Genomic DNA, 25802 nt, shown 5'->3' on the forward strand with positions numbered 1-25802 from the left:
AGATAAAATATGTAATCAAAATCATCCATTATTCAAATGTAATTGTTTTACTATTGTTTCCTACATTTTTCTGTAGGATATAATGTTACCCTCTGGGCAAGTTGACTTTTCTGTTGATTAGCCCTGGTAAAACTGATGCATTTTTGGGACTTCCCTGGTGGTCCAGTGGTTAAGACTCTGCGCTTCCACTGCAGGCGGCACAGGTTCGATCCCTGGTTGGGGAACTAAAGTCCCACATGCCATGGTGCATGGCCAAAAAAACAAAACCAATAACAAAACAAACAAACAAAAATGGATGCATTTTCCTTTGAGGTAGTGCTTGTGCATCTTGGGCTCGAAGAATGGCGGAGAGGATGTCGGGGGGAAGAGGAGGAGGAGTGGGATATGTTGGGCCATCCCTGTGTCCTGGGAAGTGGAGGGGCAGTTGGGTAGGGGGACCAGAGAGAGCTGTTCATGCCAGGGGTGCCGGGACCTGCTGAGGGGGCGGAGTGAAAGCTACCCTCGGGGAGGATGAACCGGGTCTGCAGGCGGCAGGTAGAACTGGAGACCTGATTATATGTGGCTGAAGGGCTTCCATGTTGCCCTGAGTTTGTGCCTGTGACTGTGTGAGAGGGTGTGCGGGTGTCCACGTGTGTGTAACCGTGTGTGAATGTGTGTGAGGGACTTTGAGTGTGAAAGTGGGTGAACATCTGTGTGTGTGCCCACGAACATGGAAGTGTGTCGACTGAGCGCGTGTTTGAGAGTGACTGTGAGTGTGAACATGTGTGGGTGTGAAAGTGTGTGAGTGGCTGCGTGTGAGCGTGTGTGAGTGCCTGTGAGTGTGAAAGAGGCTGTGTGTGTGTGTGTGTGAGAGAGAGACTAGAGGTAGAGGGGAGGGAGGAAATGAGGGATCTTTCTGTTACCATAAATCTGAGCTTTTTCTAAACCGTTGGTCGCAGTTAAACTTCTACACGTGTGAGCCGGAGGAAATGCTTGAACAGGAAAGACTTGGCTTACATTTGTGTCCTTATTTCCATTTTAATCTATTTTGTGTGTAATAGGATTTTTGAATTTAAGATTTTTAAAATTGCTTCTTATTCGGTTTTTTTTAACACATCTTCCCACAATTTATCTCGTTTTAAATAAGTTCGCACAGTGACTGTATCCACAGCCGTTCCCTCTGTTGCTTGGCTCACCCTCTGCCTTCCCTCCCTCCCAGTAACTCAAATGGCTCTTTTGTTTTTTTGGCCGCCCCATGTGGCTTGTGGGATCTTAGTTCCCCGACCAGGGATGGAACCCGGGCCATGGCAGTGGAAGCGCCAGGTCCTAACCATCGGACCTCCAGGGAATTCCCATCAAATGACTCATTTTAATGACTGAGGGTGTCCTTTGCATTACCCCCACCCTTCTTTTTGCAGCCATATTCATAATCCGTCTGGACGGGCCTTGTTCCCTGCATAAGCTCTCACCCCGCACACGTGTGCGCCCGCACAGAACGTCCACTGTGGTTTGTCTGACAAAAAGGGATGTCAGTTTTCTGTGTCCTGCGTTTCTCACTCAGCCGTATTTCGTGAAAATGGCCCAGGTCATCCAGATTTGCTGTCGCTGGTCCCTCTGTGACGGCGGCTCAGCCCGAGCTGCGCTGCCTGGAGCCGTCCTCTCCCTAGGGCCGGTGGTCTCACGGGGATGCTGTGCTCCGTGTCGGCAGGTGTTTGAGATCCTTCTGAGCCGCGGCTACGCTGAGAGCAATTTCCGGGAAGATCTGAAGAACCTTTACCTGAAACTTGGCATTGAGAACAAGATGATGATCTTCCTGTTCACGGATGCGCACGTGGCCGAGGAGGGTTTCCTGGAGCTCATCAACAACATTCTCACCTCAGGTACCGGGACGCTGGTCTCGCACGGGGTTTGCTGGTCTCCGCTGCTCAGCTTTTAGCGGAGGCCGTCCGATAAGCGTTACCTTTTTAAAGCACTTCCTACCTGCAGAGGAGGCGTCATTCAGGCTCTCACAGGTGGGTAGGCGCAGCACAGGCCAAGGGTACAGTGTGTACGGCGGGAACGTGGTGAGCTGGTGGACGGGACGCAAACCAGGTGAAGGGGCCACACCGCGCAGGGCCTTGTGAGCCATTTAAAGGAGATTGGATTTTATTCCGGGTGCAGTGCTGTGGTACAGATTTACAGTTTTATTTATTTTTGTTTTATTTTTGGCCGTGCTGCATGGCATGTGGGATCTTAGTTCCCCGACCAGGGATTGAACCCATGCCCCCTAGGGCCTTGGAAGCGAGGAGTCTTAACCACTGGACCACCAGGGAAGTCCCCAGATTTCCATTTTTAAAAGATCCCTCTGGCTGCCCTGTGGGAACTAGATTAGAGATGCATTAGACCCCGAGAGGGCAGCCAGCTTGGAGCTGCTGCCCAGGTACAGGTGAGACATGACGGCGACTTGGACGAGGGTGGGGCAGTGGGAACGGAGAGAACTGGTGGATTCTCGAGTTATTTTGGAGGTAGAGCCAATGGGACTTGGATGGACCGGACAAGGTGAGGAAGAGAGCGTCAAGCATGATTCTCGGGTTCCTGGCTTGAGTGAGTGATGAGTGGCTCCGTTTACCGGGGAGGGAAGACCAGATCGGGCTTATGGAGTCCACTACACCTACGGGCTGTTAGGTAGTGTGTTTGTTTTCGAGCCACAAGAAGGGTGGCTTAGACAGCAAACGTCTATTGTCTCACGGTCCTGGAGGCCAGGAGTCCGAGATCAGGGCGTCGGCAAGGCTGGTTCCTTCTGAGGGCTTTGAGGGAGAATCTGTCCCACGCTTCTCTCCTGGCTTCTGGTAGTTTGCTGCCCATCTTTCACATTCTTTGCCTCATAGATGCATCACCCCAATCTCTGTCTTCGTGTTCTCTTGTTGTTCTCCCTGTGTCTTTCTCTTTGTCCAAACATCCACCTTTTAGAAGGACACCCATCATATTGGATTAGGACCTACCTTAATGACTTCATTGTAACTTGATTACTTCTGTAAAGACCCTATTTCCAAGGATAGATGGGTCTGATGCTCAGAAGAAGGGCCTCAGGCGGAGATGTCAATTTCAGAGTCACGGGTCTGTAGTTTGTAAAACCTTGGGGATGGATGGAATCATCCCGGGGGAGAGTGTGAGAAGCAAAGCGAGTCCAGGACTGAATTCAAAGAGGAAGAGTGAACCAGAGCAAGAGAACGCAGAGGAGAAGCAGGAGCAAGTTCCTCTTTATATCTTGGAGTCCACATGGCTGTGATTTATTACAGCAACAGGGCACGCAGCACAATCGGCACAGGGAAAGGCACGTGGGGTAAAGTCTGGGGGAACCGGGCACAGGTTTCCAGAGCCCCCTCCCTGGGGTGTCCCACAGGACACACTCAGTCCCCCAGCGAGGAGTTGTGACAACACGTGTGAAGTATCCTCAACCAGGAACACCCAGTAGAGACTCAGCGCTCAGGCTGTTCACTGGGGGCTGGTCAGGTAGGCACCTTCCGCCTGGCACATACCAAATTCCAGATTTCCAGGGGGAAAGCAGGTGGTCAGCATAAACCGCAGTTTGTACCACCAGCTCAGGCATGGTAAGCCCCTCTGATTGGTGAATGGTGGTAGGAACCCTCGTGGAGTCTAAGTTCCCAGGAGCCAGCCAAGGGCCAACACTGAAAGCAGTCTTTTGTAAGGGGAGCAGCCTCGGGCCTGCTGTGTTAGCTCTTTTCTCAGGGAACCCATCTGATACTTAATAAAAATGTTTTGTACTAATTTGAAATGGTACAAATAGTGAACAACAAAAAAACAAAAAACCCAACAAAAACCCCAAGGCCCAACTAGCCAGAATCTGGCTGTTTCTCGTCCTGAGGGGGCTGTCCCCTGCCCGTCTCCATGTATTTAGTTATACCATAACTCTCATCAGGTCTAAACCTTGGAGTGTGTCGACTCTTAGCCTCTCCCACATTTGCGAATGCTTTTTTGTCTCTAAAGCCTGTCACTTCCCTTGTGTTCCCTTTACCATCTAAGCCAGACCCTCGTCGTGGCTGACCTTGACTTTTTGCAGACATCTCCGTATTGCTGTTCCTCCTAAGATACCACTCTCTGCGCATTGCACTTGTTCTTTCTTTGCTCCGGGTCTCCGTGGACTGACTTCTCCTGTCTCTGCAGCCTGGCCGCCTTTCTCTTCTCATTTTCCAGGTCTACTCTTTGCATCCTGCCTCTGCATCTTGCCCATGCCTGGCACACTCTCTCTCTCCATCTCTTTATCAGCCTCCATGGTTGCAAGTGACAGGAGCTCAACCCAAACAAGCTTACGTAAAATTCGGGAGAAATGAAGGAGATGGTATTGATTCTTGGAACTGAAAAAGTCCAGGTTGGATTCAGGTGCTCAAATGAAATCATCAGGAACTGGTCTCTCCCTCGCTCTTGGCTTTACTGTTTTTCTTTTATTTGCATTCTTGGGTTTTCCCAAAGTAGTTTTTAAAAATGGCACTAGAAGCTGCAGACTTGCATCCTCCTTTCTTAGCCCAGTGAATGAGGGTTTCTCTTTCCCAGGAGTTGTGGCCAAAGTGCCTGGCAGGGCTCTCATTGGCTGGCTCAGATCACATGCCCATCCCTGAGCCAGTGACTTTGGCCGGGGTCATGCAGGGTTCTGATTGGTCAGGCCTGGGGTAGTGTCATGACTACCCAAAACCACATCCAGACTTAGAATGGATGAGAAGTGATTCTCCAAAGGAAAAGAGAGGCCTATGACAGGAAAGGGGGGAATGCATGGGGGCTGGGGGCAAAATCAACAGAACTCCACTTTCCAGTCCAGCACCAAGGAAACTTTCCCCCCAGTTTTAGCTCTAGTGCCTTGCAGGGTCACCCTCCAAGAAGCCTCCTCGATGGTGCCAGTTTCCTGTCTCCTGAATGCCTGGGGCACCTACTGTCTAGGCTATTGATGTGGCATTTAGCACATGTGTCCTTGGGTTGGCAGCAGACTTTTCATACATGGGTCACAAACTTGTAATCCGGGATGTAAATGTCAGCCCTGTTCTCTATCTGTCAACCCCACTGCAGGGCTCGGGGTGTATTTTCTATGAAGACTGAGTAGGGTCCGGTGGGTCCATTTAATAGTACCCCAAAGGATCGAGGGCAAATAGCTCTGAAGCTCTTATGCTTTGCTGCAGAATGAAGGCTTTGCCTCTCCTCCTTGGCACTGGTGACATTAGGGGAGGGATCATTCTCTGTTGTGGAGGCTGTCCTGGGTATTATGGGATGTTTAGTAGCATCCCTGGCCTCTACCCACCAGATGCCATTAGTACCACCCCCCGCGACACACACACACAGCAACACACACACACACACACACACACACACACACACACACACGTTGGGACAACCAAAAATGCCTTCAGACGTTGCCAAATGTCCCTTGGGACGGGCAGAGTTGTCCCCAGTTGAGAACCCCTGCTCTGATGCTCACGGTAACCCGCCCAGGTAAGCAGGAGGCATTTGTTATTTCCATTTCACAGATGAGGAGATTGAGGCTCAAAGGGAATTACACACACGGCAAGTGAGCCTTGGGTCTCAGAGTTGGGACCCAAGCCCTGCTCTCTGGACTCGGCATCTACTGCTCTTTCGTGACGCTGTGCTTCCTGCCATTTCAGTGCCTCGAGAGATAATAACCCTGGAACTTAAACAAAATCCTGGCCTTTGTTTTCTAGGAATCGTGCCCGCACTTTTCCCAGAAGAGGAAAAGGAGTCTATCCTCAGTCAGATTGGACAAGAGGCTTTGAAGCAAGGGATGGGCCCGGCCAAGGAGTCCGTGTGGCAGTACTTCGTGAACAAGAGTGCAAATAACCTGCACGTCGTCCTGGGCATGTCGCCGGTGGGGGACACCCTGAGGACCCGCTGCAGAAATTTCCCAGGTGCCCTTGAGCAGAGCCTGCAAATCCGTTTTACCCCTTCAGCAGGGTGCGTGCCTTAGGGAGGGAATGACATGTGAGGTTCCACCAGCAAAGTGACCCATGCCATGGTCATTAGGTTGAAATGTGGGCCCTGCCGTGTCGGATGAGCCCCGAGTGGCCCCTCACATCTGCCAGCAGGCTCTCGTGTTGCCGCTGGGTGGCTGTATCCTTCTGACACGAGGAAATGCTCACGGTCCCAGGTGCAAGGCCCATAGCGAGTGCAACGTAGCTCTCCGCGCCCTTCCATCTGGGAAAATTCTGGCAGCCTCATGGAAGATGCAGTACCTGCCCCTAGAACAGAGGGAGGCCGTTTTGCTCCCCCAGCGGACATTTGTCAATGCCTGGAGACATTTTTGGTTGTCACAACTCTGGTGGGGGGGGGGCAGCCACGTATCCAACTGGTATCTAGTTGATAGAGGCCAGGGGGCTGCCAAGAATCCCACAGTGCACAGACAGCCCCACCAGACAGGATTATCCGGCCAAGTGTCGGTAGTGCCGAGGTTGAGAAACCCTACTTTTGATCATTATTTTTGTTTATTTACTTATTTTTTAAAATTTTTGGCCGGGCTGTGCGTCATGCGGGATCTTAGTTCCCTGACCAGGGGTCGAGCCTGCGCCCCCTGCATTGGAAACGTGGAGTCCTAACCACTGGACCGCCAGCGAAGTCCCTTGATCATTATTTTTGGACCTGCCCAGCTCGTTCACCAATGTGTTGGGTACCAAAGACGGTATCCGTGTTGTCGAGCATCTCGGAGTTGCAGAGCGATCATCTCTTTTGTTTCTCTTTCTTTTCAAGGTCTAGTAAATAACACTGGTATCGACTGGTTCATGCCCTGGCCTTCCCAAGCTCTGCGTGCAGTGGCTAAGTCATTTTTAGGTAAGTGACAGCTAATGTGGGGACCATGTTAACAGTATAACAAAGCAATATGTTATCCTTTTTCTGACTCTGAATTTTGGTCCAGTAGATTCTGTCACCATTAACCCCCATGGCCGTGAATGGTGTTTTAGTTTGTTAGTGTGTTTTGATTTATATTGTGTCTTAGTCCAAAGAGATTTCGGGGGTTTTACAAGGACAACGTAGGATAAAAATTGATTAGGTATCATCCAAAGTAGGGGTCAGCAAACCCCGGCCTGAAGGCCAAATTCAGCCCACCGCTTGTCTTGGTAAATGCAGTTTTATTGGAACACACGTAATAAACATACTGTCTATGGCTGCTTTTATGCTACAACCACAAAGCTGAGTAATTGCCACAGAGACTCTACGGCCCACACAGCCTAAATATTTACTGTTTGGCTCTTTACAGAAAAAGTGTGCTGATCCCTGACCCCAGGGATGCCTGAAGGACCTTTCGGTAAACTGATTATCCATCAGGGCTGATTTTGCTCTACAGTTTCCAAGCCCTGAGGCCTTGATTATTAATTTTAATCTTCAAAATAAGAAAGCAAGTCAATTTATCCTCAGGGAAAAACTTTTTATCTGGACCTAACTTGAGCAGATTTATGACACTGGGTGACCTTGTAAATAGCATCAGCCTTATAAATATGTATTCAATAAATAAACAACTAGTCCCACTTGATAGGCAGATTGCAGTCTTTTGGGGAAGAGCCCTAAGAGATTGACTCTTTCCTGATGATATAACTCAGGGATCAGCAAACTTTTTCTGTAAATGACCGGATGATAAACATTTTCAGCTTTGCAGGTCATATGGTCTCTGTTGCAACTACTCAATTCCACCATCGCATCAGGAAGGCAGCCCTAGGCAATATGTAAATGAACGGGCATGGCTGTGTGCCAATAAAACTTTATTTACAAAAACAGGTGGTAGGCCGGATTTGTCCTGCAGGCTGTAGGTTGCCAATCCTGATATAGATGTGCCTTAGCTTTCATAGGCTTGTTAGCCACCTCCGTGCATTAGCACTTAGCTTTGCTTTCAGTATTCAGTGATTCAGTATCATAAATAATGCTGCATGGAGTTTGCTCAGAATTTTTTTCCTTAGGTTATATCCCTGGAATTGGGATGACTGTACCCATAAGTATGGATATTTGTGAGGCAAAGCTTTTCATGCATGCTGTTAAATTGGCCCATGGCTGTGGTTTGCTAATCCCTGGTATAATTCAAGATCAAATATGCAGAATCTGGATGAATGCATGCTTTTGGTCATACTTCCTTCATTTTCTGCTTTGAGGTGAAAGTATTTTGCAATCTGTGAGATAATCCAAGTGATGTGGTTTTGGCACTGGGAGTGATTATTAATTCTTTCATCAGACTTACAGGAAGACCTACCTTGTGCCCAATATGTGCTGGGTACAGGGGATACAGCAGGGGCACTGAGCAAATTTCTCTCCTGGAATCTCAAGCCCCTCCTACCACACTGTCTTAGCCTTCCTACCAGTAGGGACAGAGAATTGGCTTTCTGTATTCTTAGAGAAATTGCCAGAGCGTGGATCAGTATTGTGGTCCAGAAAAGCCAGTGACAAGTGATAACTGCTCTTTTCTATTAAAACATTTTTATATCGTATTTTATTGTGGTAAAATGTATATAATATAAAATTTGCCATTTTAACAATTTTTAACCATTTTAAGTGTGCTCTGTTACACTAATTACATTCACAATGTTGTGCAACTGCTACCACCATCCATCTCCAGAACCTTTTTCATCTTTAAAACTGGAACTCTGTCCCCACTGAACACTCACTGCTTGTCCTCCCAGACCTGCCCCCAACCCCTGGTAACCTCTAATATACTTTCTGTCTCTACGAATTTGCCAACTCTAGATATTTCATGTAAGTCAAATCATGAAACATTTGTCCTTTTGTGTATAGCTTCTTTTACTTAGCGTGTTTTCCAGGTTTATTCATGTTGTGGCATGTGTCAGAATTTCCTTCTTGTTTAAGGCTGAATAATCCATTTACGGACAGACCATATTTTGTTTATCTATCCATCTGTTGATGGACACTTGGATATGGTTCCCACTTTTGGCTACTGTGAATAGTGCTGCTATGAACATGGGCGTCCAAGAATCTCCTTGTGTCCATTTTTCAGTTCTTTTGGGTACAAACTTAGGAGTGGAATGGTTGGGTCACATGGGATTTCCATGTTTAACTTTCTGAGGAACTGCTCCTTTCCTTTCTTTATGAGCCACCCTTTTCCGTTCCTTCCTCTTCAGGGACTAATCCACTGATCCCAGTAGAAAATATGGAAGATCTGGTAGAACATGTTGTTTTGGTCCACGAATCTGTGGGTGAATTCAGTAAACAATTTCTACAGAAACTGAGGCGCAGCAACTACGTAACTCCCAAGAACTACCTGGATTTTATTAACACGTATTCAAAATTACTGGATGAGAAAACTCAGTATAATATAGGTAAGACTCGGGAATGGGACGGTTAACAGGAATTGTTATTACTTACGAATAAAGATTCAACTGCTGATCTTTTCCTTAAGCAGACATTTCTTAGCAAGATTGGGCATACTCAGGATTGAGGCAAAGCAAAGCACATTTTGGATTTTGCATTTCAGAGTGATTCGTCTGAGTGGGCAGGACCCTGGCATGCTTTTATTTTTGTTTTTCTGTGCTGGGCCATGCACTTTCTTAGCTCTAAATTTTCATTGCATTAGAGATACTATTTGATGAGGGCAACGTGCTCTGTTGGAAAATGTTTTTTAAAAATGCTCTGGCTCTGGTTGTTGTCCAAACAAATGGTTATTTTCAGAAATACATTCATTTTGGAAGATGCCATCCCCAAATGGCAATGGAGGTACTGATAGATGCTTGACATCTCATGAAAATGATTTTTTTTTTTTTTTTCTGGTGAGCCCAACTTGGACGAATCGCACTGGAATGCTTGTCTGGGTGTGTTGGGGACAGCGCCCCCTGGAGGGTGAATACCTGTGTTCTCTTTCCTCAGCTCAGTGCAAGCGTCTGGAGGGGGGGCTGGACAAGCTGAAGGAGGCCACCGTCCAGCTGGACGAGCTGAACCAGAAGCTGGCCGAGCAGAAGATCGCGCTGGCGGAGAAGTCGGCTGCCTGCGAGGCCCTGCTGGAGGAGATCGCCACCAACACGGCCACAGGTGAGTGCGGGTCCAACTCTGGGGGTCGGGACACCCCACGCCCCACCCCGCCAAAAAAACCCCAAAACAGGACAGAGCTCCACTGGGGGACATTCCTGGGAAGCCACTTGTAGGAACTGGCATCTTTTTTTTTTTTTTTTAACATCTTTATTGGAGTATAATTGCTTTACAATGGTATGTTGGTTTCTGCTGTATAACACAGTGAATCAGCTATACGCATACATATATCCCCATATCCCCTCCCTCTTGTGTCTCCCTCCCACCATCCCTATCCCACCCCTCTAGGTGGTCACAAAGCACCGAGCTGATCTCCCTGTGCTATGCAGCTGCTTCCCATTAGCTATCTGTTTTACGTTTGGTAGTGTATATATGTCCATGCCGCTCTCTCACCCTGTCACATCTTACCCTTCCCCCTCCCCATATCCTCAAGTCCATTCTCTAGTAGGTCTGTGTCTTTATTCCCGTCTTGGAACTGGCATCTTTTGACCCTCCCATTGCTATTTTTTTCTGAGTTGGCGTCAAGCCCCCTATAATAGGCACTAAGACGTTACCATAGGCAGGACCCACAGCTGGTAGCTTGACGATTTGCCAGGATGAGGAAGAGTCATCTCTTTACCCTCAATGAGCTAGTGAACTGGGTCGGTTTAAATGACCTTGGCCTGAGCATCATTCACTTGGGACTTTCTTGGTTCTAATGTGAACCTGTTTCCGGGTTCTTTCTTGGGCCCCTCACCTGATCTTCCTGGCCTGGCGGCTGCTCTTGGTCTGCTTCCCTCCTGCTCTAAGGAATTGGCTGTCTTTTTATTTATTTATTTATTTGGTTGCGCCGGGTCTTAGTTGCGGCACAGGGGATCTTTGTTGCGGCATGCGGGATTTTTTTTTTAGTTGCGGCATGCGTGCAGGATCTAGTTCCCTGACCGGGGATCGAACCCGGGCCCCCGGCATTGGGAGTGCGGAGTCTTAACCACTGGAGCGCTAGGGAAGTCCTGGAACTGGCTTCCTTTACATGACTCTCACACAGGACAGCTCCGAAGCTGCAGCTCTGCCACGGCCCCTAATCCTTCTCCCTGGGTCTTGGGGCTCCCGTTCCTGTCGCCTCTCAGAATCCCGTGTTCTGATGCGTCCTCCCCAGCTCGTCCTCGGATTTCTGCAGAAGCCACTCAACCTTCCTGCCTCTGGATATTCTCTTCCCAGCGCATGTTTGTGTCGCTTCTGTGTACGACCTTGGTTCAGTTCAGTTCCAGCTGTATCGTGTCAGGCCCTATCCACAGGACCCATTTTTCATTACTCTGGTCACAGCACCCCAACTTGGCTTTGGCACCCTGTCTGCTCCTGACCCGCAGTCTGGGCTGTCGGGTTGGGCTTGTTCCAGCCCTGGCTGGATCAGTTAGACCTTCTCCTGGAGTTCACATTTTGAATCGGCCAACCTGAACGCTTGCTTGTTGACTTGTGAGGCTGAGTCCCGAGAGAACGCCCCATCAGGGAGAGACTGCTGAATTCAGCATACGTTTATTGAATACCTACTGTGTTCGTTTCCTAGGGCTGCCATAACAAAGCACCACAAACTGGGTGGCTTAAAACAACAGGCGTTTACTTATTCTCTCACGGTTCCGGAGGATAGAAGTCTGAAATGAAGGTCTTGGCAGGGCCCTGCTCCTTCCAAAGGCTCTAGGGGAGGATCCTTCCTGGCCTCTCCCAGCTTCTGATGGTGGCCCACAATCCTGGGCGTTCCTTGGCTTGTAGACGCATCCCTCCCATCTCGGCCCCTCCATTGTCACGTGACCTTTCCCCCTCTATGTCTTCACATGGCCTTCTTATAAGGACACAGTCATTGGATTTAGGACCTACCCTAACCCAGTATGACCTCGTGTTAACTAATTACATCTACAGAGACTCTCTTTCCAAATAAGGTGACTTTCTGAGGTTCTGGGTGGCCATGAATTTTGAGGGGGACACTATTCAAGCCAGTACACCTACTACGAGCCAAGCTTTGTTCTAAACGCTGGGGTCACGGCCCTCGGGGAGATGCTTACGTTCTAGTGAGTGGGGCCGATCAACAAGCCAATGATCAGATGAAATTTCAGATTGTGATTAGTGTCATGAAGCAAATAAACAGAGTGATGAGACTGAGAGTGACCTCAGGGGAGGGTGGCTTTTGAGCTGGGCTGAATGAATGTAGGAAAAGCTGATGAAGAGCCAGAGAGATGTCAGTGAGCCAGAAAAACAAGGAGGGCAGCTCTGATGTCCTCAGCTAACACTGGCCAAGCAGGGCTGGAGGCTGTCTTGTGGGATGGAGTGGGGCGGGGGGAGGGGGACACAGGCGGGCCAGTCAAGGAGGGTCAGAGTCGCAGCAGCTGTCCCTGTATTGGGGACCCCAGGCGCCGTGAGGACATCTGTCCCAGTGGGAACGCCCAAGGCCGCCATATTGGCCGAAGCTCATTCAGCACCCTCCGCCCAGCGCCCACCTTTGAGGGCTGCGCTGCTTTGGCTCAGGAGCGGTGGTCCATCCTCCCCATGCCCCAGGGGCTTCGCTGACCTCCCCCTCCCCCCCATAGCGGAGGAAAAGAAGAAGCTGGTGGAGGAAAAAGCCGTGGAGATGGAGGAGCAAAACAAGGTCATTGCGGCGGAGAAGACTGAGGCCGAGACGGCCCTGGCCGAGGTCATGCCCATCCTGGAGGCCGCCAAGCTGGAGCTGCAGAAACTGGACAAGTCAGATGTGACCGAGATCAGGTAATGGCTGGCGCTCTCCCAGCGTGCTTGGCCACCAACGTCACTCCTGACAGTGATGATGAGATAATCACGGTTGTTCGGCATTTCTGCGCCGGCCGCTGTGCCAGGAGCTTTCCGTGGTGGGGATTGTTATCGTCTTCATCTGCAGACGAGGGACGTGGAGCCCAGGGAGGTGAGCTGACTCGCCTCAGGCCTCCCAGCCAGTTGGTGCCATGGCCCACTGGCCTTGAACCCCGGCTGACTCACAGAAGGAGACTGGGTTCCAGAAGGGGCTGGTGGGAGAGCTGGAGCCTTGTAAGTCAGTCCTTTTTACGGGAAGGACAGAGGAGTGTCTGCCCTAAAAGAGGCAGGGCCCTGGATGCAGGCAAGGTGTGCCGCAGGCTGAGAGCGGATGGGAGATGCCCTCATCCATTTCTAGCCAAATGATAGCCTTTTACAGGTGGGGAGAGTAGTGTTTTTTGTTTGTTTGTTTTTGGTTTTTTGCCCTACAGCGTGGCTTGTGGGATCTTAGTTCCCTGACCAGGGGTTAAACCTGGGCCCCGGCAGTGAAAGCGCTGAGCCCTAACCACTGGACCGCCAGGGAAGTCCTGGGAGAGTGGGTCTTTACTGTGGCCCCAGACATTCTGCAAAGCAGTCTGTAAAATGACTCCATCCCCCGCAGCCAGAGGGCCCATTTGCTGTCCAGAAGAGGGGTCTGGTGTGGAGCTTTCTCCCCTCCCCCCGTGGGGCGTGGTCCCCCCAGGGCACCGTTCGTGGATCTCGCTGGTAAGTTTAGCACCGCTAGTGAAGCCAGGAAGAAACGGTGTCCCGTCTGCCCTCTCCACCATCCCCCGCCCCCGTCATCGTGCTGCCAGGCCCCCCACGCGTGTCCCTGCATTAGGAGCCTCAGCTCTCTCCTCACTCCCCATCACGGCCTCATCTTCAGAAGGGGTTCCATCCTTCTGGTCCCACAGTCAGGTCTCCTGTGAGAGAGACTCCTGTCTCCAGGCTGGAAGCTGACCCTGCGTTTTGTGTTCCTGGCGGGATGGTGCTGCATCTCTGAGCTCATCTCTTTTGCTAAGGGCCGAGCAACATCCCTTGTCCAAGGTTGTGCTCTGGCTATTGGCTCATTTGTGAAACATGTGGATTTGAACAGAACGTTCAGCCAGTTCCAGGGCAGGGGGCCCGAGTAACTCCTGGGGGGTCATCCAGAGCTGCTGCTGCTGTTAGCAAGAGGTCATGATTTCAGAGCTTTGCAGTGTGATTGCAATGAAGGTATAAGGATGGATGTTTTAAAACTGCAGTAGCACGCACTGGAAGTTTAGACTGAGTTGTGGGAGAGACCCTCAACATGCACGTTTCCAAGGGAAACATCCAACCACTGGTTATACAGATTTGGGGCACTACTCCCAGGTCAGCAGCATAAAAACATTCTGAGAGCAGAGAGTTGGGAAGAAGTTTTGAGTATTTATTTGGAAAGAGTATTTATTTAATCCAAGAGTGGATTTCCATGGGACCACATGGAGCGTTTGATATGTGTCCCCTGCAGTTAGATGGGGTGCCTGCATCACCCCCGAGAAAATGAAACGGCCTATGGCCCAAAAGGAGAAATTTTTAAAATGTAATTATTGGAACAGGTAATATGTTGATGCATGGCTTTGCTTCTTACTGGCTGTGTGACCTTTGGCAAGTCACCTAACCTCTCTGTGCTGCAGTTTCCTTGTTTGTAAAATGTGGATGATAATAATTGTCCCCATGGCATCGGGGTTGTTACGAGGATCCAGTGAGCTATTACATAAAGAGCTCTCAGAACTGGGTTGAGCACAGAGTCAGTGCCATGTAAACATTAGCTAGGGTCATGGTTCCAACATCAAAATGATGTGCTATGAAAAGCTCCCTCTCACCTGTCCGCCATCAGCTTAGTTCCCCTCACCACATGACAGGTAACTGTTGCCATTCATTTCTTACATATCCATTCAGAGAGCTTTTGTGCATGTTCAAGGCAACCAGATATGCAAGTGTCTCTTCAGTTCCCGACGTTGGACTCTAAGGGTTGTAGAACAAGGGATACTTCTGTAGCCTTTTTTCTTTCCTTTTAAAATATAATTGGTAATATACTATACATATTTTTCTGCATCTTGGTTTTTTTTGCTTGAGACCTTGGAGATCTTTTGCATGTTGTTATATGAGAACTTCCTCAATATTTAAAAATAGCTCATCATAGCCCATTGGATGGCTGTACCATCATTTATTTAATCAGCCTCAATTTATGAATTTTTAGCTTATTTCCAGTCTTTTGCCTTTACAAACAGTGTGGCAAAGAATAACCCTGCCTTACTTCACTATGCACAAGTCCACTGGAAGGATACATTTTCAGAAGTGGAATTGCTGGGTTCCAAGGTGTGTGTGTTTATAATGTCTATAGCTGTTGCCTAATGCCCACCCGTAGGTATGGAACGGATTTACACTCCCAATGGCAATACATGCGAGTACCTGCTTTTTCATGGCCTTACCAACAGAGGGCGCTACTAAACACATGGATTTTTACTTGTTTTATAGATGGAAAATGGTATTTGTGTAGTTGTAATGTGCATTTCCCTTTTGATGAGTGAGGTTGGCCTTTTTTTCATATGTGAAAAATGTGTGTAAGAGTCCTGTGTATTTCATTTTCTGTGAACTGTTTATGTGCTTTGCCCATTTATCTTTTGGATTATTGTTACTGTTGCTTTTTTTTTTCTTATCCATTTCCATGGGCTTTTTATTTAATGGGGAGACTAGCTTTTTATCCATGATGTGAGTTGCAGATAGTTTTCCCAGTTTGTCATCAGCCATTTGACTTTATTTAGGAGGTTTTTGTGTGTGTTTGTGTTTGCCTTGTATAAATTTTTAGTTTTATATGGCAGATTTCAGCAATATTTTATTTTGTGGCTTTCGCTATTACCTCATACTTAAAAGGCCTTGCAACTGGAAGATTGTAAAATAATTTCCCCATGGTTTCATCCTGTACTTTTATAGTTTAATACTTTTATAGTGTTTACATTTAAGTCTTTGATCTCTTTGGGATTTTTCTTTGGGTTTAATGAGTTTGGATCCAGATGACTACAGTCTGGCTTTGTTTAGGCCATTTGGATGTTAAGAGTGATGAGCCAGCATTTAGGTCTTGACAATTTTATAATCCTTTAATTCTTTAAATAACACTTCCTTTCTGTAATACTCAATCCCCTTTGCAGAAATCATTAAGTGTTAAGGCAGGAAGATTAGGAGTAATGAAGATTAGCGGTGGATGTTTCTCTGGAGTATAAAAGGCTCCCTTTGTTACTGGCCTGCAATTTTACTTTTCTTCCTTTCCTTCATTCAGTATCATTGGGTGCCTACCGCCCGCCCACCCTATGCTGGCACCGGGGCTGAGAGGCAATGGGCCAGGCAGGGAGTCTTCACCGCATGGAGCTGACGGTCTGGGGGAGGCACGGGTGTGCACATGGGAATCTCACGTGTACAATAAAATTACCCAGGAGGAGGTCAGGAAGGGAGGGTCTTTGTTGCTATGACTGTGGATAATGGGGGACCTGAACTAGTCTGGGGGGTAGGTAGTCAGGGAAGATGACCCCCAGGAAGTGACATTTAAACTGAGACGTGGGATGGAGGCTGGAGCGGGGCTGGAAGGAGCTTGACTCGGGGGGAAAGCGGAGACGGTCAGAGTGTCTGGGGTAGAGTGAGGGGGTGGGGAGTGGGGCTTGTGATGGGTATTCTCCTCCAGCGAAGGCAGCATGGCGTCACCTCTGTCTGTCTGTCTCTCTCTCCCTGAGTTTCTTTTCTTTTCTTTTTAAAATTTATTTATTTATTTATTTTGGCTGCGCTGGGTCTTAGTTGCGGCATGTGGGCTCTTAGCTGTGGCATGCGGACTCTTAGTTGTGGCATGCAGGATCTAGTTCCCAGACCAAGGATCGGACCTGGGCCCCCTGCAGTGGGAGCGTGGAGTCTTACCCACTGGACCACCAGGGAAGTCCCCCCCTGAGTTTCTTTTGTGATAGAAGAAAGGAATCAAATGAAACAGAAACGCTTTCATTTCTCAGACTTGTAACTTTACTTTTTCGAACCCCTCGGTTATCTGGCACCACAACACTGTGTTCTGGATAAACGAGGTTCCTGGGCATGGTCTGTAAACTGGTAACAGAGAACTTCACTCAAAGGATTTGGGAGCTGAAAGGTTCCAGTTCCACTTCCCCATTTGATAGATGGGAAAGCTGAGAACCCCGGACCGTTCCTAACTTTCCGGAGGGCTCAGGACGCCACCCCAAGGCTTTTTCTGACTTGTGTCTGAAAACATCTCACTGATGATGATAATAATAATAATAATAATAATAATAATAATAATAATAATAATAATAATAATAATAATAATCCCTCCTTCTCAGATTATTCAGAGAGCAGTGGCCGGGGCCTGACCTTCATGAGCCCTGAAGGGAACCTTTTAAAAACAGTTGACAGCATGCCTGCTTTCGTAAGCGCCTAACGCCGCATAATTGAACCTTTCCCTGGTGACTCAGGACCATTACTTTAATCGTCGGGCTTTGTGCTGGAGTCATTGCCCTGGCTTGTCCCTAAGCTGTGTGGCTCCTCAGGCAGTGGGTGGGGGTCCCGGGGTCAGGAGGGGTCTGGGGGTTCAGAGCCTCCACACTGCTGGGCGGGTCAGGTTGTTCTCTCTCTGTGTCTCCCTCTCCCTCCCTCGGGGGCACTCTGGCCTCTCCCCAGGCTGCGCCCTGCTCTCCAGGGGCTCTTCCTTTCCCTTCCTTTCCTTTGCTTTTTCTTCATTGTTTTCCTTGTTCTTCTGTCTCCACGGCTTTTATGGCTTTTATAGATTTTGCCCGGCGCTGGTAGCCCGCCAAGCGGGCCCACTGGGTACAGTCAGTGTGCGACTCGTTCCTTCTTGGGTCTTTACGCTGATGCAGCCTTTCCGTCTCCTGATCCTTTTGGGTTTCCAGTTCTCCAGAGGGTCGAGGGTGCTGGACATCCGAGTGTTGGAGCAGCAGAGTGATGGTCTAGCTTCATCAAAGACAGAGACAACAGCTCCCATAGCCTGAAGGATGCCAGGGTGCGGGATGGGCTATGTGGACACAGGCAGGCCATCCCAACACTTGAGCACTGTTTCTTTGCCTCGTAAGTGGAAAATAGGATGATGATGATAGTGATAATAATGACAGCGGCTACCACCTAGTGTCTGAGCAGTCACCCCAGGGTGTCACTAAAAACACAGACTCTCAGGCTCCACCCTGAGCTGCTGATTGAGGGGTGGCCCGGGTTTGCACTGAATGACACCCTGCTGTGTTCCTGGCGCCCAGTCCGATTCCAGGAGCCCGATCTGGCACATGATGGATGAGACCCAGTCCCTGCCCTTGGAGAAGCCCACCCCCAGGAGCGCAAGTTGGTGTTGGGACGTGGCTTCCGTTGTTTCCACGCAGTATCGCATCCGAGAAACGACTCACCATCTTTCGGGAACTCTCCTTCAGGCCAGGTCCTGCGTCTGATCCACGTGTGCGTCCCTTTCTCCCCAGGTCATTTGCTAAGCCCCCGAAGCAGGTGCAGACGGTCTGTGAATGCATCCTCATCATGAAGGGGTACAAAGATCTCAACTGGAAAACCGCCAAAGGCATGATGTCCGACCCCAACTTCCTGAGGTCTCTGATGGAGATTGACTTTGATTCAGTTACCCAGAGCCAAGTTAAAAATATCAGAGGTGAGTGTAGACAGATGTAGGATTGTCAGCCTGGCGGCTCAGTCTCTGGGGCCGGGAGGGAGAGCGAGGAGGGGGCTTGTCGCAGGCAGACCCGCCCATCGTGGTCAGATGGTGTCGCCGTGGCGTTGCCGGTGGAAGAGGCGGGATGATCGTCCCCAGAGGAAGACAGCGGCAGGGAGGGTGGTTGCTGGATGGGCAGTGGCGGTGGATGCCCGATGAATGTGTGATTCAGCAACGGGTCTGGTTTTCCCTAGTAGGATACGTGACTGTCTTACGGAGCCCACCCTGCCTCGTCTCCTGTGCATCTTGTCCGATGGGCGTAGTGGTGCCAAGAATTGGTCTTACGGGCAGAGGACTTGAATAGACATTTCTCCAAAAAAGATACACAAATTGCCAATAAGCATATGAAAATATGCGTAACATTAGTCACTAGGAAAACGCAGATCAGACCACAATGAGGTACTGTTCAGACCCACTGGGATGGTATCATTTAAACAAAACCACACAAAACTACAAGTGGAGGAGGGGAGGATATGGAGAACTTGCAACCCTCGTACAGTGTTTGTAGAAATGTAAAATGGTGTGGAAAACAGTTTGGCAGCTCCTTAGACAGTTAATCATAGAATTACCATGTGTCCCAACCACTCCACGCCTATGTATAGACCCCAAAGAATAGAAAACAGGTATTCAAACAAAAGCTTATACACAGATGTTCCTGACAGCACTATTTGCAATAGCCAAAAGGTGGAGACAACCCAAATATCTATCAATGGATGAATGGATAAACAAGAACAAACATATCCACACAATGGAATATTATTCAGTCATAAAAAGGAACAAAGTGCTGCTGTGTGCTACAGCATAGATGAACCTCAAAAGCATGATGCTAAGTGAAAGAAGCCAGGCATAAAAGGTCACGTATTGTAATTCCATTTATATGAAATATCTGTAGGTAAATAGGTAAATCCACAGGGATGAAGAGCATATTAGTGTTTGCCAGGGTTTGGGGAGGGGAAATGGGTTGTCACTGCTTAATAGCTATGAAGTTTCCTTCTGAGATGATGAGAATGTCTTGGAACTAGATAGAGGTGAGGCCTGCAAAATCTTGTGAATCTACTAAATGCCACTTTAACATGTTTATTGTTTAACATGTTTATTTAACATGTTTAATTGCACACTTTAACGTGTTCATTTTATGTTATGTGAATTTTACCTCAATTTTTTAAAATGGGTATTCGGGGAAAAAAAACAGAATTGGTCTAACCTTGACTTCCCTTGTGCCTTTTGCCAGTATGAAGTCTTCTGTAGGTCCTGGAGGGTGGGTGAGGAGCGGGAGTGGCACCACCCACCCCATCCCCCCATTTCAGTTACAGATGCCTGCATTCCCCCTGAGCCTGATTCCTGACCTGCCCCAGAGCTTAGCCAGTGAGAATGATGTTCGTCTTTTTCAAAGGCAGTAAAAGTTCATCGGGTCACTGTTTATCACGGTGGTTTGTTCGGAACTTGACCATCAATGCATTTTTTCAGCCACTTAAAAAAAACAAAACAAAGCTAATCGAAACACAAAGGATAACAGCAACTACAAAAACCCAAGGGACTCTCTTTACCCGATCGTTGGATGGGCTTCCATTTATGTGAAGTTACTCCCAGGGTGAGGGTGCAGGTGGAGGTGATGGTGCCCTGTAATAACCTATGAACCCCAGTTAGCTGCCAGCTCTGAGCCACCTTGGTGCCCAGTTGGGGGGTCCCCACTGATGCCCTGGGTCCCCGGGGGCTGCTGGGTGTCACACGGAAGTTCCTGTGTCATAGGATGTCCTGGGCGGCAGTAACATGTGCCCCTCACTCACATCTTAAACATCCACTTACACAAAATTCATTCGGGGTTGGACCCACCTGTTGTCCGTGGGAAAGCTGTCCGGATCCCGCTCACAGGCTTACCGAGGAGAAGGAACTAGTTACACTTACTTTGTTAGTAGGCAGTTTATTTCCCATTTTATTTTCCCAAGACGAAGCTCACCGCTCATCGAAATCATTGCGTCTTTGACCTTTAGGCCTCTTGAAGACCCTCAATACCACGACTGAGGAAATGGAAGCCGTGAGCAAGGCAGGCTTGGGGATGCTGAAATTTGTGGAAGCTGTGATGGGCTACTGTGACGTTTTTAGAGAAATCAAGCCCAAGAGAGAAAAGGTATTGCCCATCTGTAAGACCTGCACACTTCTGCCAAGAGATCGTTTTGGAGTCAGAATGAATGTGTCCACAGCTTTACTGGGGAAATTCTGGCAAGGTTCTGATTTTAAACTGCATAAATATTTTTTCCCCCAGTAAATAATAACCCTGAATTATAGCTCTCATTTAGATGTAATGTGAACTGACAGAACCAAAGTCTGAAAGATTTTTGAAGAAAAGAGGGTAAAATCACTCTCTAGGGCTAAAGCAGAGTTTCTCACCCTGGGTGCTACTGACATTTTAGACTGGATCCTTCTTTTTAGGGGGGCTGTCCTGGACACTGTAGGATGTTGAGCAACATCGCTGGCCTCTACCCACTGGATGCCGTTGTCCCTTCCCCCAAGTTTTGACAACCAGAAATGTTTCCAAACATTGTCATGTGTCCCTTGGGGGGAAAAATCGGTCCCTGTTGAGAACCACTGGGTTAAAGGAACATGCAGAAGACACAATACAAAGAGAATTGTATGAGGTTGATTCTACTGTTTTGAGCCATATTTTGACATTGCTTTGTAAGTCAGGATTTTATCACTCAGAAAACTTAGAACCCATAGTAGGACCAATACAGTCTTCAGTGCATTCTTTTGAGTTTTTGGCTTAGAATCACAGGGTCCTCTTACTGGGACCTTAGTACACACGAAAATTAAGCCGTCTGCTAACTCGGATGCAGGACGTCTTTTTTCTAATGGGATGTAGGGCTTTTGCATCAAACCACTGAAGAAGTCACTAAGAAAAGAAGCCGTGTGCCTCGCTATGACATAGGGTGGCCCCAGAGGGTAGGGACAGCATTAGAAATGCAGGTGGAGGACTTCCCTGGTGGTCCAGTGGTTAGGACTCAGCACTTTCACTGCCGTGGGTCCGGGTTTGATCCCTGGTCGGGGAGCTAAGATCCCACGAGCCTCACGGCATGGCCAAAAAAAAATTGCAGGTGGACATAAGCCCAGGTGTGAGACTGACTGTCTTATCCCCACCTCACGGCCGTCCTTTTCCCCGTCGTTCTGCGAACTGTCTTCACGTAGGTGGCCAGGCTGGAGCGGAATTTTTACTTGACCAAACGTGAGCTGGAGAGGATCCAGAATGAGCTGGCAGCGATCCAGAGAGAACTGGAAGCCCTGGGGGCCAAGTACGAGGCGGCCATACTGGAGAAGCAGCAGCTGCAGGAAGAAGCCGAGATCATGGAGAGACGGCTGATCGCGGCCGACAAGCTCATCTCGGGGCTGGGGTCTGAGAATGTCAGGTCAGCCTGGGTGACGAGCCTTCCCGCTAAGCAGCTCTAAGCCAGACTTTGTGGTTTGTGAGTGAACAGCCGCAGTGCAATTTCTCGCCACGTGGAGTCTTTATTCCACGCCGCATTTTGAGCTGAAAACCGTGTGAAAAAGTTCTGATTTTACTATTATCATGTTTAAAGGTGGCTAATGGCCATTTTATAGATTCTTTTAAAAATAGGTATTCAGTGTTATTTACTGAGTGACTGTTAAGGGGAGGCCTGGCAGCGGTGGAGACAGGGGGAAACCAGTGACCTAGGGCCTGGGAATGTTTGCTTCTTGATGACCTTTAACCCCAAGTCCCTTCTGGATGGGTCTGGAGGAGGAGCCCACTTCTGTCTCTGGACCCTTGTGGCTGGTTCAGTCCTGAGCTTCAATTTTCAATAGGTGGAGCTGTTTGATGCTTATGGGCAAGAGGCCCACTGGGCCATAGCTGGTCCACTGGATGTGACAATAGTTTCTTACCTGGCGCCTGTAAAAATGGTATAGAAAACACTGGAAAATATTGTTTGCTTATGGGAAACAAACCATTTTCAATATGTCTATTTTTTTGTTTGTTTGTTTTTGTTTTGGCCGCGCCGTGTGGCATGTGGGATCTTAGTTCCCCAACCAGGGATCGAACTCTTGCCCCCTGTACTGGGAGCACGGAGTCTTAACCACTGGACCGCCAGGGAAGTCCCTCAATATGTCTAAAACCTAGAAGACTTTGACCATTTACCAGAAGAGGCCAAATGAAACACCTGATTTCTTTTATCTTAGACAGAATTTTGTCACCAAGCAGGACTAGGGCTCGTGCTCAGCTGGGCGTGTTTTTAAGCTATTGATCAGGCGTTTGGAAACAATGCGATTACTATCTAATACGTATCTTTGAGACAAAATGCAGCCCCCAAACATTTATCGAGGCCTCTGTTAGGTGCTGGGATCTGCCGAGCTCTGCCGAGCTCTGGACTTGAACAAAGCCTTTGAAAACGTTGGGTTCACTAGGCAGGGAAATGGCAAAGTGAGCTGGCGATCTCTGTCCTCTAGAAGAAAAGAACATCTCAGAAAATGTTTCCTTCTGGCTAGCCCCCTCCCGGCCGTGTGTCAGGCTGGCTCTTCTAGAAGGTTCCTTCGGGTTGTGCCGGAATGTGACTGCTCACGGCAGCCCCCGCCTCCCACGCCAGGTGGCTGAACGATTTGGACGAGCTGATGCACCGGCGCGTGAAGTTGCTGGGCGACTGCCTGCTGTGCGCAGCCTTCCTGAGCTATGAGGGCGCCTTCACGTGGGAGTTCCGCGACGAGATGGTCAACCACGTGTGGCAGAGCGACATCCTGGAGCGGGGGGTCCCCCTGAGCCAGCCCTTCCGACTCGAGAACTTGCTCACGGACGACGTTGAGATCAGCAGGTGAGGGCGATCCCGGGCTGGGAGGACGGCGGGGCACAGAGCCCGGGGGGCATGCGGCTGACCCACCTGCACAGAGACGGCAGGGAGCACTGCCCGCCCAGCTCCCCTGCCTCGGAGGCTCCCCGTCGGCTCACAGCTCGGCCAGAAAAATCCCCACCTCCCCTGTCGCTGCCCCTTCCAGGTGGGGCTCCCAGGGGCTGCCCCCCGACGAGCTCTCGGTTCAGAACGGCATCCTCACCACCCGGGCCAGCCGCTTCCCCCTCTGCATCGACCCGCAGCAGCAGGCCCTCAACTGGATAAAGAGAAAAGAGGAGAAGAACAACCTGCGGGTACGGCTGCCCCCCCCCACACCCCCCACCCCCCACTGCTCCACATCCTCGCCCTCCTGCTGTCCTTGGGGCCCAGCCTGGTTCTCCCCTGTCCCAGGCCTCCAGCAAGGCCGAGCTGAAATGCCACCACCCTGAGGCCCCAAGCAGAGCCCTCCCCTTCCTGGCCCGCCCACCCTGTTGAGTCTTGGAGGGCGGCTTGAACCACCTCGGATTTGACTCTGCCCTTTGCCTATTCATTGCCCTGTGGGTCCCCTGAAGGCAAAGACGGTGCTCTGTTCATCTTTGCGTTCCCCCTACGCAGTGCAGAGCCAAGTGGCCTTAGATGCTCGGTCACTTTCATTTTGGGGGGCAGGGGAGGGGCTTGATTGAGATATAATTCATCTACCATACAATCCACCCATTTGAAGAATACAGTTCAGTAGCTTTTAGTATATTACACATCGAGTTGTGTAACAATCACCAGGATCAGTTTTTATCACCCTCCTCCAAAAATGCTGTATCCTTTAGCCATCACCACCCCCAAAACTTCCATTTCCCCTCCTGCCCCCTAACCCCCAGCCTCTGACAACCACTAATATATTTTCTGTCTCTATAGATTTGCCTATTCTGGACATTAAGTATGAGTGGGATTGTACAGTATGTGGCCTTTTGTGACTGGCTTCTTTCATTTAGCATAATGTTTTCAAAATACATTTTCCCTGCTTAGGCGAATCCAACGTTTTCAAAGGCTTTGTTCAATTCCAGGGCTCAGCAGAACCCGGCATCTAACACGGGCCTCGATAAATGTTTGTGGGACACATTCTGTCTCAAAGATATGTATTAAGTACAATACTAATCACATTGTTTCCAAATGCTTAATCAACACATATTGTAGCATGTATCAGTCCTTCATTCCTTTTTATGGCTAAATAATAGTCTGTTGGATGGATGCACCACAATCTGTTTACCTACATATCAGTTGATGGACATTTGGGTTGTTTCTACTTTTTGGCTGTCATGAACGGTGCTGCTGTGAACATTCATGTGCAAGTTTTTTGTGGGCATGTGTTTTTAATTTTCTTGGGTGAAATTGCTGGGGCGCAGTTACCTTTTAACTGAAATAATGAACAATTCATGATTTTCCATTTTTATCTTTTCCTTGTTTTTTCTGGTCCTTGCTTCCAGGTATGTACATGAAGGTAGGGGAAGCATCCCAAGGTCGGGGGAGGGGAACATCCACCCCCAAAATTCACATATAACTGTAGTGGGACAGATATCATCAGTGCAGGAATATTCCTTGACGTCCCTCTTCCCTGAGCCTTCCAGAGAGTTCTGCAATTGCCAGACCTCTCCTAGCCCCAATCCTACTCCTATCCCCATCCTATCTCTTAAAGAGGGAGGGTTCAACTTACGGGGTGAGAGGCTAAGTACATCAATGTAATAAAAGAGGGTGGAGAGGAAGGAAAGAGGAGGTCCCAGGGGCTGAAATAGAGGAAAAGTTTTTACAGATGTTTTGAGAAAAGAGATAAGACAGCAGTCCTAAGGTTTGGAGAGGAGTGAACTTTTTTTTTTTTTTTTTTGTGGACTCTGTGTTTGGATCCTTTTTGAGGTCTTCTGAGAGATGTGATGAGATTCTCTCCTAATCACTTTTGGCTACTGACCTGTGCTTTTTGAATGAGAGGCTGCTCAGAGCCCGAACCTCATGGTTTATACGGGTTACATGCCCTGCTTCTCTCCCTGTTCTGTTTTCCCCTCTGCCTCCCTTCAAGGTGCTGACATGTCCCCTGCCACCTCCAAGGATTTGTTTCCCCTTGAATCTGGCGAGTGAGCTGATTTTTAGCATCTGCCTCCTCTCCCTTCCAGGTGGCTTCCTTTAATGACCCCGACTTCCTCAAGCAGCTGGAGATATCCATAAAGTACGGGACGCCTTTCCTGTTCCACGATGTGGATGAGTACATCGACCCTGTGATTGATAACATCTTAGAAAAAAACATCAAGGTCTCCCAAGGACGGCAGTTTATCATACTGGGAGACAAGGAAGTAGATTATGATTCGAATTTCAGACTGTATCTGAACACCAAGCTGGCCAACCCCAGATATAGACCATCCGTGTTTGGGAAAGCCATGGTGATCAATTATACTGGTAAGGATGTACAGAGCCTTAGTGCCGAATTTTAG

At 48.9% G+C, this 25802-nt stretch overlaps 1 protein-coding gene across 1 annotated transcript in view; it reads left to right on the forward strand.

The window, feature by feature from the left end:
* Positions 1–25802, forward strand: part of DNAH10 (dynein axonemal heavy chain 10) — a 148341-nt gene that overhangs the window by 107305 nt on the left and 15234 nt on the right. The window contains exons 53-64 of the mRNA XM_082353905.1: positions 1688–1859; positions 5685–5888; positions 6724–6804; positions 9096–9293; positions 9838–9999; positions 12555–12729; positions 18261–18442; positions 20494–20630; positions 21686–21903; positions 23095–23316; positions 23498–23645; positions 25488–25767. Coding sequence (XP_082210031.1) covers positions 1688–1859; positions 5685–5888; positions 6724–6804; positions 9096–9293; positions 9838–9999; positions 12555–12729; positions 18261–18442; positions 20494–20630; positions 21686–21903; positions 23095–23316; positions 23498–23645; positions 25488–25767 — 2179 coding nt within the window. The remainder of the gene's footprint in view (positions 1–1687; positions 1860–5684; positions 5889–6723; positions 6805–9095; positions 9294–9837; positions 10000–12554; positions 12730–18260; positions 18443–20493; positions 20631–21685; positions 21904–23094; positions 23317–23497; positions 23646–25487; positions 25768–25802) is intronic.

The sequence above is a fragment of the Balaenoptera borealis genome, assembly GCF_965194805.1.
Source record: "Balaenoptera borealis genome assembly, chromosome: 14".
NCBI classification, from domain to species: Eukaryota; Metazoa; Chordata; class Mammalia; order Artiodactyla; family Balaenopteridae; genus Balaenoptera; species Balaenoptera borealis.